The 13,957-nt window shown below is 34.5% G+C and overlaps 1 protein-coding gene across 1 annotated transcript in view; it reads left to right on the top strand.

Annotated features, from left to right (window-relative positions):
• nrxn2a (neurexin 2a) overlaps positions 1-13,957 on the top strand; it is a 431,782-nt gene that overhangs the window by 201,787 nt on the left and 216,038 nt on the right. Inside the window, exons 18-19 of the mRNA XM_016532627.1 lie at positions 5,716-5,889; positions 6,535-6,657. Of these exons, the coding sequence (XP_016388113.1) occupies positions 5,716-5,889; positions 6,535-6,657 (297 nt within the window). The remainder of the gene's footprint in view (positions 1-5,715; positions 5,890-6,534; positions 6,658-13,957) is intronic.

Here is a 13,957-nt window from a genome sequence, read left to right as displayed (position 1 = left end):
AAATATTGTCTTTGATCTTTCAAGCTGTTTAATACCTCTCAGCGGGTGTTGCATGCATCAGTTCAAAAGAAGTTAAATAAAAAGCGCCCATCCATAAAAAAAAGTGTCTCACACGGCTCCAGGGGGTGAACAAAGGCCTCCTGTAGCGAATCGATGCGTTTTTGTAAGAAAAATATCCATATTCAAAACGTATATATACAAAACTTTGTTGGCACAAGCTACATTAAAGTGCGTATTACGTTTTGAATATGGATATTTTTCTTACAAAAACGTATTTTTTATATAACTCCGACTGGATTCGTCTGAAAGAAGAAAGTCATATACACCTAGGATGACTTGAGGGCGAGTAATTTATGGGCTAATTTTCATTTTTGGGTGAACTAACCCTTTAAGTCAGAAGTGCAAAATAATACATTTGTAATTTATGATATTTTGAATAGAAAAACAACACATGTCCATATACAGTCAGGTCAGCTGCAGTTTATTTGTGTTCACATAGCTGCATCCATTAGGGCATATAGTCCAAAAGTGTGCATACTTGGAGAAATATTTCGTGCAGACATTTGGTCCCCAAAAATATAGCCGAAAATGTCACAAATTCACTATTATAAGTAACTACAAACCAGCATTTATCCCTAAACTATTGTATCCTTCACTAAGTAGTTTAACCTATTGAATAAATGTGTAACCTATTCCACAGTAGTTTATTTATTAGGTTTTACTTTCTTTTTTTTTTTTTTTGAGTCATTTAGTCTTTAAAACTATAGCGGAAGCTGACACAAATACACAGACATTACTATTAGTAAAGTTATTGTGGAGGTCAGGGGTTAATAAATACAACATTAATCAAGTCGATTTTGAACATTTTAGTAGGTTTTTAAGGGTGGTTATCAGAGCATTTTATTAGCTTGCTGTGTGTTCTAGCTTGGTAGCCTGTGTGTTTTAAATGGTTGCTCCCTTAGTCTCAATTATACTCTGGTTCCAGAGTATGTCTTGCTGCAACTCATCCACCCGTTGGAAATTGGAAGTATGATCACTTAGGTATTGTGTCTGTAGCAAAAATGGTGTAGAACTGGCATACCAAAGCTGAATACTTCAGGTGATAGTGATCCGTCCCTTAGCACACCGCTTATGATCAACTGCTACTAGTGATATCATAGTGACACTTTTTCCTAGATCCCCAACATGTGGCGATGCTGATGGCATGATGGGATACTTTTATAGGAGCTTTAATCCGGTCTGTCCGCCGGTTATGGAGCACAGCCAAAGGTGTTTCTTTTTTTGCTTTCCCCCCGTCTTCCATTTTTATCCAGCAGGGATATTGCTTCGTCATTACTCAACAGAGACGCATGACTGGAGATGTCATTTTTACAATCTCCCTGCAGTTCCTTCATATGAAAGCAATTGATTTTCCTCCCTCTTGCCCACAAAAGAAACTCCGCTCTCCCGCTGCCCAGCCATCCATTGAATGACTAATGAAAAAAACTATTGGGTGTATAATTGAATATTGTGATTGAAGTCTGCTTAATAGTCTTTGCATAACAGTGAGACATACAGAGCTAATAACCATGCATGGGCTATTCTGTGTGAAGCAGACTGAGCTTTTCTTCTCTTCTGTACTGTGAGCTGGGATTTATTGTGAGGATGAGCTGGCATAGACACAACATCTGTAAATGTAAGACCAGTTTATTTTTTGTTGCTATTATTTTAATTTTATTTATTTATTTGTTATTTTTTGTGGTTAGCCCATGTCCACCAGAGACATTGAGCCTTGGTGCACATGTGAGTTCAGATCCAACCTGTGTTGCTGATACCAACACAGAATATTAATAATAATAATAATATAAACGATTATTATTATTTTTTATTCAAGGAGGTCTGTAGTCCTTGTAGGTTTTTATCTGTTAGTATTCTCATTCATATCAACCCAAATATCAAATCAACCGCAAACCTCATATAAAATGAATAAAAGATGAATGAATAGATTGAAATACCTCATATATTATTTAGTTTGACCTCTAGAGGTTGGCTATGAACATTTTCTGAAGGTTAAGCACCTCCATTCACAGACCATTTGTTTCAAAAAGAAAAAAAAAGTCTTAATTTTTCTGAGTTTCAGGCCTTATTTTGTAAGCTCTACATGAAATGCATCGCATGCAGTGCATCAATTCTAGATTAGTCCTCTTGAAGTCTTGATTAGGAGTTGACTGGACTCACTGGAAGAATAATATTAATAGACATTTTATGAAAAATTAATCGAGGAACATGTTTTTGTGGTGCTGAATGCACTTTGACGTTCAGTGCTTTTAGAAGCTCGATTAAGATTCAGCCAGTAACACCTGTTGTATTGAATTGAATAATGGCTATGATTATGTAATCTGTATCCTAAGGGGTGGAGCTATAGCCAGTCAGGATTCCATTGAAGAGGCACCCAGGGCAATTACAGGTAGTTAGTTGAAGTGAGTCGGGTTGAGGGGCTCTTAATGGAAGGGAAAAGTTAGAACGAAAGAATGCAACTTATCTGTAGTGAGGTAAAATTAAAGAGTACAGAGATTTAGATGAATGGGGCTTTTAATGGTGGTCTAATTGGGCTTATTCAGTTGGAGTGGAAAAAGAGCATATTTCAGCAAACAATCAGTGAGAGAGCACACTCTTCGACCGTAGGACGAAAATTGCCATATGTGTTCTTGCTTGTCAGTTTTAATGCATAATTGCCTGTCTTGCCGGCAGAGCTCAGTTGGAAATTGCATTTCACTGGCAAACAATGCCCTCTAAACATGGTCTGCCCGCTGAATGTTTATCTGAAGGTTCCCAAATATCTTTGATGCTTTCTGCAACATATGTTTGCAAAATGAAAAAAAATGAAATAATAAAAGTCGAATGAAAGAGCAGTGTGAACCTTAAACAACACAATGACTAAGTATAACATCAGCACACTTGTATTATAATTGTGGGTCTGTTTATATTGGTACAAGCGGTTGTGTCATTTCTCCTAACCACACAGCAATAGAGTATAATATTTTATGTACGAAGACAATATTTTAGTTGATTTTATTAGCAGTCATCACCCTGATTACTTCATGCCATTTGATAAACATAGTAATATTAGTAATACTACTACTACTAATGTATAGTTATAAATCCAAAAATTATTTTATTTCATAATATAATATATGACCAAAAAATAAAAGTCCAGTATAGTATATGGTATAATTATGCATATTGTATAATGATGATGATGATGATGATTATTATTATTATTATTACATAATGTTTTTATAGATCCAAAATATTACAGTTATATTATTTCATTATTTTAATAATGATTGGGCAATATAGAAAATAGCATATAGTAACATATTATATAGTAATAGCATGTTGTTGTTGTTGTTGTTGTTGTTATTATGTAATTTTTTTAATATTATTTCATTTTATTATTTCATTATTTTAATAATGACAATATATAATAGAATAATAGGCAATATAGAAGATAGTGTATATAGTAATACTGCATATTAAATAGTAATAATAACATATTATTATTATTATTATTATTATTATTATTATTATTATATGCTATTACTATTTGCTGTTGCCCAGTTTTATCAATAAGCATTTTAGTGCATTTAGGGTTTAATAATTACTATTAAATTCTATTATATAAATACTATAAATACTATTTAATAAAATAATAAATATAACTTTTATATCTACATGTTTTTCATTATGTGTTCCTTAGCTCATACCACACTGCAATAATTTCAAATTCTGCACAGAATTTACATATTTACAATATTTACAAGTAGGCATATGACGGTATCAAATTTTAATGTTGTGATTAATTGCTAATGCTTTTATCACAGTATACGGTATTATCACAATATTGAAATTTAGTTTCAAAAAGTGTTGTCAATAAAGTATAACAGGTTTAATAACATTTTCTCATTAAAAAAAGAACTGAACATTTACATACAATAAAGCAATGCACAAAAAAATGTATAAAGTAAAAAATTCCCACAGATTAAAGTGCAAAAGAATTATAAAGACCAGTAAGTAACACTTTACAATAAGATGTCATTAGTTAATGCACTAACATTAATGATGATCAATAGCTACATTTGCTACAGAAGTTATTATTCTTTTTTTTTTTAAATGCAACTGTTAGTTCATGTCAGCTCGTGTTCAGTAAATAACACAGTTGCAACTTTTGATTTTCACAACGTGTTATTAAATATTGAAATTGCCTAAGATTAATGAATGTTTAGAAGATTTTTTCATTGGCAGTTTGTTAACAGTTCATGTTAGCTCATTAAATAACACAGCTGCAACTCTCGATTTTAACATCCTGTTTTTAAATATTGGAATACCTAAGATTAATGAATGTTCAGAAGATTTTTTCATTGGCAGTTTGTTAACTAATGAATTAACTAATGTTACTAATGGAGCCTTAATATAAAGTGTGACCGAACAATAAAGAATCAAAACATCTTCAAACAATATCTAGCGCATGTTGTAATCCAGATTAAAATGTAAAAAGGTTTGGAAATAAATAGCCTATTAAGTCTAAATATTTTAGTATTTGGCACTGTGATGAACACCACTGTGAATACAAAAATCTTAATGGCTAATTAAATCATTTAAACATATTTCAGAAAGTAGCAGCTGCTTTGTTTATGGGGTTTCCGGGGTAACGGCTGCATTTCTGCTGTTCAGCGCCATCTGCTGTCAGAGAGTGAATGTGCATTTTCATGCAGCACATCTCTTTCACTCGTTCCGCCAAGCGCTTCTCATCCGTGCTTGTTTACATCAGAGTGCACACGCGTCTGTGACGCAGCATACAGCGGTGTTGTGCATTGTGACCAGTTGATTGGAATAGTATTCTTAAAATGCATTAAAAAAATCTGAATAATTTGTAATAAATAATTGTTCACAGTATTTTGAAGTGCCCGCGATAACAATATCGTGCACGTTCATTGTCGTGATATATTGCATTACGAATACCGGCACATGTCTATTTACAATATTAGCTCATTATATTCTATTCAATACAGAAATTTAGATAGACTCCCTTTTTTTCATATTCTAAATGGCCTCCTCTGAACAGTGTTGCATCAGTCTGCTTTTAAGAGCCAGACGCAGGGACATGTTGTACTGTGTTCAAGAGCCAAGTCATTTCAATTCTCCACCTCTCTTTTCCATTCCTAAATCTGAGCACAATCCCACACCCAAACACCACCGATGAGCATCGTAACAGAGCCTATAGCAAGAAACATGTCTATATATCGTACTGGGGTTCCCGTCTCCTTCATCTTCACATATGCTTATCCTCATGTTCTCTTCCTCAAAGTTGCTCAAGGGCAACTTTGATGTTACATAATTATATGCCGTTTTATGACAACCCTGTTTTTCTTTTTGTTCTGCACATCAAAGGTTCATTGGAATTAGCCTTCATCAGCAGGGAATTGGTTGAAAAGAGAACCACACATATTCAGCTCATCATAGAGTACCAAAGGATCACACCTCATGAAGCTCCAATTTTGGATGAAGAACATAATTTAAATGCAACACTATCACCATTGACTTCTGCCTTATTGTAAAGACAGATATACAACCCCAGATGGAGAATCAGCTGATTTTGAAGAAGAAGAAATCCGCTGAATGAATGTTATGGTGTTATGTGTTGATATCCGTGTATATTTTCTCTGTGTTGTGTAGGAGAGCTGTACATTGGAGGTGTTGGGAAGAGCATGTACAACAGTCTGCCCAAGCTCATAGCATCGCGGGATGGCTATCAGGGCTGCCTGGCCTCAGTTGACCTGAATGGCAGGCTTCCTGACCTGATCGCAGATGCTCTACACCGTGTGGGCCAAGTGGAGCGAGGCTGTGAAGGTTAGTGTACTGCTGCTCCGAGCCGTTCATATGTTCATAACAACATATGACCCTAAACTCAAAATACACCACTTCCATATGCAATTAAAGACTACACAGGACACAAGTGGCACGTCATTCTGTGACTCATTCATGACTAAAATGAGACAATGATGAGACGACAATAAGGTCAATAAATGATAACTATGAATATATCAACATGCAATATCGTTGATGATAAAAAAAACAAGACTAAAATCTATTTTAAAAACGTTATTTTATTTATTTTTTATTTAACAAAATCTTTTTATTTTCGTCAAAAAAAAAAAAGAGACAAAATATTTTTGCGGACTGCTCCTCTACTACACGTGCTTTTGTGTGTTCAAGAGTTCAAATTCCCAAATTAGAGCTTCTCTGTTAAAAGGATACATTTTCTGATTTCATTGACTAAAACTAGACTAAAAAGCTCAGACATATAGTCGACTAAAACTTGACTGAACAAAAACAGGACAAGGTTGACTAAATATGATGACTAAAAAGTATATTTGACACAGGACTAAGACTAATTTAAAAGACTACGACTAAGACTAAATAAAAAAAATGGCTTGTGTCAGTGTTGACACGATGATAGTCTATGTGATTTATAATAATTATAACTTGTTTCAGCCGGCCCTGGCACAACCTGCACGGAGGACTCGTGCTACAATCAGGGAGTGTGTCTGCAGCAGTGGGAGGGGTTTACCTGCGACTGCACCATGACGACATACGGAGGTCCCCTCTGCAGTGACCGTGAGTACCGTTTTGCTTTAGTAGGGATTAAACGGCTTTATTAAAGAGGCTTGTTTGGCCACATTAATAAGCCGTTCAAGGCTTCTCCTTTGATAATCTCTGAGCTGAGTGTTTGAAGTACTAAACGAGTGGTGCGCCGCAATGCAGTCTTTTTAATGTGCAGATAAAGCAGAACACTCTAATTAGTAAGGGCCACAAGATAATGTTCATAAAGAGCTAGTAATGGTTCAAGTGACCCCTGAACTGAAGGCCGGAAGATATGCAATTTGGTTTGCATCTAAAATGTTTAATTACACCAAAGCTCGGAGGTGGAACCATGGGTTTTTAATGTCTGCGATGCTGTACAATAAAAAATCCGACTTTGCTTTGCTTGCAAACAGAAACTGGCCTTGTGCACAAGGCAGATTGTGTTTGCTTTAACGTCCCCATATTTTTGACAATAATGCTCTGGAGACTGGCCTAATGAGCTAAATGAAGATAAATAGGGTCAGCTGCCAGATAACCATGTTGGAGTGTTTGAAACAACATCTTCATTAAAAACCTGGAGAGATTTAAATTAGCTGTTTAATATAGTTCAATTAATTTGCAAAGTTTCTATTATGGAGTTTTAGAAATGATACATGGAACAATGAAATTACACACATAGATCATGTCTGCCTTTGATTAGATTATGCATTTGCATTTATAAGTTCTGGAATATATGGAGTATATTATTTGTGTTGTATGCATTGATTCAACTGTAAATTAGGAATATTAACTCTATATATTGGGAACAGGGTTCAAAATTAGCATTCGCCAAACACCAATGGCAGGTAAATAAAATAGTGACTTCACAACTGCAACATGTATTATATTATATTATATTATATTATATTATATTATATTATATTATATTATATTATATTATATTATATTATATTATATTATATTATATTATATTATATTATATTATATTATATTATATTATATTATATTATATATTACAGTAATATAAATGCAGAATACATCATTAAAGGGTTCACCCAAAAATGAAAATTCGGTCATTAATTACTCACCCATATGTCGTTCCAAACCCATAAGACCTTTGTTCATCTTCAGAACACAAATGCGTCGTGGTGCTCTCATGAACGTGCATCAAAGACTGACACGGAAGAGAAGAAACTGTTGAATAAAGTTGTTATTTTTGTTTTCTTTGCTCACAAAACGTATTCTCGTAGCTTCATAATTCATTAAGGTTGAACCATTGATGTCACAAGGACTATTTTAATGATGTCCTTACTACCTTTCTGGGCCATGAACATGTCAGTTGTGTTACTGTCTATGCAGGATCAGAAAGCTCTCGGATTTCATCAAAAATATCTTAATTTGTGTTCCTAAGATGAACGAAGAAGGTCTTACAGGTTTGGGACAACATGAGTAATTAATGACAGAATTTTCATTTTTGGGTGAACTGTCCCTTTAAATCATTAACTATATATTGCAGGTAAATTTTCTCAGTTTACCCAGCATTGGCTGGTGCAGCAAGTTAATTTTGGACACTGATTGGAAATAACGCTAATCATGTACAGATTTAATTTCTCTAGCTGCATGTTTTCAGTTTTGTCAGCCAAAAGCTATTCTACGAAGAATAGGTGTGAATAAGGCATCAAATATTTACTTTGCTTATTTATCAGTACCAGAATTAAAAGTGACCAGTATACAAGCAGCATATGTAAACATTTGCAAAATTTATTATGCATGAACTATGAAGCCGTGCAGTTTGTCGATGCAGCAGATCTGTGAGTACAAAACAACTTCTGCACCGCTAACTCAATTAACACTTCAGACAATTGTTTCACAGCACCGCATACCTGCAACACCATAAAGACTCTCCATCTCTGTTGTAAAAGTGATAATGACTTGAAATGATCTTGTAAAGACATAATGCAGATTTTGAAGAGCACTGTACATTCTCAGGCTCAAGTATTAGCTCAAACACAGCGAAGGCTGTTCTACATTCACACACTAGCAGAAAGAGATTAATAAACATGCTTAATCTTATTATTTTTAAAAAACTTACAAACATCTGGCAGAAAAGAAAGAGGAGGCCAGTATTTAACGGTGAAGGGATTTCAAGCACTTTAGTCTGGGATTAGGTGATTACAATGTGATTTAGTCTGTCTGCTAATACGCGAAACACCCACATAGCCGTAAATCAATAAACACAATTATTCTTTCTTGAAAAGTGGTTTAAACTGAGAAAATACAAGGCATTTCCACATCATTCATGTTCTTCATTTCTCGTCATCAGAATGGATTTCCATAGAAGAGTTTTCATGGAAGTGTTGGGGCATTTTTGGTGCATTGACAGACGATTTGAATTAACCAAGTTTCTTTTATACCAAAAGCAGCAGTAGCACACCTGTTCATCCTCGTCCGCATGAAAGACTATGGAACAGGCTGCAGGTGTGAAGAGAAAAACAATCCTTCAAAAGTCATTTTCACGCGATCAACACAAAATCCGTTGGGCAGCCACAGAACTGGAGCAGCTTCACTAATGCATGACTCATTCCCTTCCTCAAATAGTGTGACAAAGGCAGTCAGTCAGTCATCTTTTTACCTTGTCCCCTACAACACACACACACACACACTTGCCCATGCATTTTTTATTTTTTTCTCAGAGGGACATTTTTCAGACAGCAGACATATGGAGGGAATAATTTTGGTTGACCTCGGTAATTAGCGTAGATTATTTAGGAATATCATTTGCACAAATTACGCCTGCTGCTTGTGTGACATCTCGCACATTTCATCCGAGCACCTTTATTCGCACGCTTGCTTTTAGTAACAGGGAATGTGAGAGCCGCAGACAGTCATCCGATCCCTCCCAGACTTCTTTCACATACACGTCAAATCCCACCGGAATATCCCGGCTTGTATTGCATGTGTCTTGTGTTGTCGAACAGCATATTCAAGTGGCTGGATCTATGTTTCATACTTTGATTTCCTGCGAACAGTTACATCCATCAGCCGAGATCTACTTAAATGGCTTGTAATGTGTTACCTGTCCTGAGCCCTGTCCAAGGACACAGCAGGCCGGTCCCTGTGAGTCTTAAGGGATTGCTCTTCCCTACTTCCTTTGTTCATTCAGGATTCACTTCATCCGTCTGTACCTTACATCAGACCCTCCAGCAGTGACCATTAAATTAAATAGATGCTGCACTTTCATGTCTGCTGTTTTGCCTCGCAGCCTTGGACTCTACTCTCACCTTTCTCTGCAAGCATCTGCTCAGCCAACCTTACATTTTACATAGACTTTTCTGTCGTGCCCTGCACATAAAATGGGCTACATTTCCTTACAGGAGTAATCGTTTTTGTTGGGCAAAACTTTAAACAAAGCTCTTTCTTGTTAAAGGTGCATTGTGTTTTTTTTCACTTGAAAAGTTTTGACACAAAGTAAACTAGTGACTTGTTGAAAAGTACTTGTGTGTGTGTGTGTGTGTGTGTGTGTGCGTGTGTGCGTGTGTGTGTACACTATAAAACAGTTCTGCTGTTTCATATTTTTGGTATTCTTTGATGAATAGAAAGTTCAAAAGAACAGCATTTCAAATATATATATTTTGTAAAAATTATAAATGTCTTTATTGTCACTTTTGATCAATTGAATGTGTCCTTGATAAATAAAAGTATTTATTTCTTTAACAACACAAACAACAACAACAGCAAAGCAAATCTCACTGACCTGACAATTTTGAACGGTGTATTGTACATTTTAGTGTGTCCAATATATGTGTATTTAATAGACTTTTAAATTTGAGAGTCAAAATCTAATTGAAAGTTGAAAAAACAAAGCTGCAGCATTTTGAATGTTTTTAAATAGAATTTATAGATTTTATACAAATTATACAATGAATAAAATAAAAAAAGATTCAGAATATTCAGTGAATAATATTAATAAAATTATTAAAATAAAACATTTTAAATTTTTTTACTTTTGAATAAAATATTCACAGTCAGCAGTTATTTTATGCCTTTTAAAATATCTTAGAAATTTTAGATTCAAAATGTATAGATTCAAAATATTCAGTGAATAATATTCATAAAATAATTAAAATAATAACATTAAAAAAATCTGACTTTTGAATAAAATATTCACATTCAGCAGTTGTTTTATGCCTTTCAAAATATTTTAGAAATTTTAGATTCAAAATTAGTAAAATAGTCAGTGAATAATATTCATAAAATTATTAAAATAAAAACATTTGAAAAAATCTGACCTTTGAATAAAATATTCACAGTCAGCAGTTATTTTATGCCTTTTAAAATATCTTAGAAGTTTTAGATTCAAAATATTTAGTGAATAATATTTATGTATTTTACACCTCATATTCATAAAATATCTTAGAAATCCCTTTTTTACTGGAAACTTTTTATACAAAAAAATAAGTGACTTGTTGAAAAACTTGTGTGTGTGCAAAATTAAATAAATGTAAAAAATATATTTAACATATTCAGTGAATAAAATTCATAATATAGTTATAATAAAAACAAAAAATAATATATTCAGCATTTTAATAAAATATTCACTGTCAGCAGGTATTTTTCGCTTTTTAAAATATCTTAGATGAGTACGTTCATTCAATGATTTTGTCATGCCATCAATAAACTATATTAGTTTACTTGTGATTGATTACACTGATACTCCCTGTGAAATGTTTTATTTTGATTTCACTGATACTCTTTTTTTTTTTTTTTTTTTTTGATTAATTGGTATTTTAAGTGTCTGTGTTCTGTATTGTGTTATGTTGAAGGAGAAAAATTAACAGTGCTTGGTGTCACCTTACAAATTAATCCTTCATGCTGACATTTTCTGAAAGCCAATAGGATACCAGGGTCAAATGATCCACACATCCCTCAGATTCCTGCTTGAAGGTTCCTTGTATGAAATTGAGGTTTTTACCAATTGGACATGCTCCAGAAGGGAACAGGATATGGAATTGACATATATAGGTCACCAAAAAACGAGACCTGACCTGGGAAGTAAAATCCAATAAGTATGTCAGCAGTGTTTCAAGCAGATGATTGACATGAGCCATTTCTCTTGTTTAATATTGAATATTGTTTCATGAATGATGAACGTCTGTCTGACCTGTGCTTTATGAGCTCATGCTGTGTAAGTATTTTGAGCTGCTTGCACCTGTGCATATACAGTGTTTTGAGCTGATGTGGAAGGATGAAGAAGCAGTGAATTGAATGACAACACACACACATCCAAATAAAAAAGTAAATAACACATCTTAGTGATCTGGTTCATTAAATATGCTTAGTTTCAGGGTATGTTGAGATATATGTATATATAACTGGTTAAATATAACAGCATTTGTGGCATAATGCCGAATTGCTACAAGAAAAAGTCAAAATGGGCAAAGCAGATTGTTAATGAATTATTTATTTGGGATTAAGTAACAACATGTATTAATTAATGACAACAAAGTTAAAAGATGGATTTTGACAAGGTCAGAGACCAATTATTTTGCGATAGTGTCATATCAACATCTATAATACTTACATGTTATGTTTATATTTATAATGCTATATTTTTTTTAAATTATTAAAACGTCAAAGCAACATTATATACTGTATATATAATAAATGACTTAATATTAAAATACATTTAAAATAATATTTAGTTTATCTTCACAGTTTATCTTCACTATTTTATGCTTTGAATTTTTATGTATTTATTTATTTTTTTAAGGTCAGTTGTACTGGTCTATAAGTCAAGTCTTTGACCTTTATTTTTTCTAATTCTGCATTATCTCCTCCTCTCTGTGCGGCCCATTCTTCCACTAGTGTCCAGACTTTAACAGCCACTCGCCTGCAGTCCTGGCAGCCACTCCCTCAATGTGACAAGGTGGCAGGCCCTAAGGTGCTGGCTGCCGGTCCGACTCCTGATCGCTTCATTAGAGAGCAAACAAAGCGTGAATGTCTTGTAATTGTATAGCAGGTCCTGCCAGGCCTAAAAAAAGCAGAGACACCATATAATAAGATATTTAGAGGAGATTGAAAGGTCACCCCCTGTCCAGAAGCAGGAAGGGATGGAGTAATTGGAGGGGAGAAGGACGGTGCTTTGCGGTGAAATGTCAACACGAAGGAAGCCGAGGAGGATTCGTAATCAGCGGCCTCCATCTCGCACGCTTCCACATCCTTTAGACAACCACAGACTGAGACGTCACCCTGTTCTAGCTGCCGCTTTGGAGGATGTCACCCAGCCGGTGGCACGGGAGAGTAGATGCTGACAGAATTAGGAAGAATTTAAGGCGGGTTTCCAGCAGCTCATTGCAACTCATTCTCCTGCTTTTAGTTCACTGTTATTGATTGAGACTCACTGAAGGAAGGATGGAATCGAACCTGCATGTTCAGTTCATCCCTGTAGGATGTTTGCATATATACTCAAACTTAGGATGTTTACACACCATTTTCAACAAAAACTGAAAACTTTTTATGCATTTTGGCTGTTCATTTACATGAAAACAACATTTTGGAGGCCTGTAAAGGCAAACTTTTTAAAACAGGTTTCAAAGTGCAAGTTTTTGACAACGATAGTTAGCATGTAAACTACAAAAATGTGAATTTGTGAAAATGGTGACATCATGCACATGCGTATTATGTGTTCAGTAGGGCTGTCAAAAAAAAATTTAAATTTCGAATATTCGTCGAATTTAAAATAAAAATCCACATTCGAATGCCAAAACGTCGCATTCGAATTTTAGGTGTGCATTAGACAGCCTTATCGGTTGCGCACGAGATGCGATGACAATGTAAGTGTCGTTGCATTATAATGTTTTTGTTAGCCTATCCAGCTGAAGCCACTAAATGTGGCGCTGCTGCGTTGTTCATTAAAAATATAGCGGAAAAAGAGAACATGAATGCGGAGAAGATCTTGTTTACATCAAAACTGAAACCAAGCCGTTCACACAGAACACATATTTCGCGCATTTTCTAGAAGGACATCTATCAGCGTTGCACTCGTGTCTCGCACAAAAGAGCCACATGTTTAGAAAGCCATGTAAAATTAATATAAGTTTAACTTTTTAAAAAACATATATCGAGACTTTATGGCGGGTTTTTTCCCCATCCCACTGCATCTCATGTTTTTAAATGAAAAATGTACTCTGTGTGATTGGCTTTCCGCCCTTTGTATTAAACTATGCATACATACATGATGCTGTTTTGTTTATAGTTGCAAGGCTCGAAATTGCAACCATTTTGGTCGCATATGCTCCCGAAATTTAATCTGTGCGACCTCAAAATATATTTG

The sequence above is a fragment of the Sinocyclocheilus rhinocerous genome, unplaced genomic scaffold (assembly GCF_001515625.1).
Source record: "Sinocyclocheilus rhinocerous isolate Xijiao unplaced genomic scaffold, SAMN03320098_v1.1 scaffold253, whole genome shotgun sequence".
Taxonomy (NCBI): Eukaryota; Metazoa; Chordata; class Actinopteri; order Cypriniformes; family Cyprinidae; genus Sinocyclocheilus; species Sinocyclocheilus rhinocerous.
The sequence above is the reverse complement of the archived record's forward strand: the minus strand, read 5'-3'. Positions and strand labels throughout refer to the sequence as shown.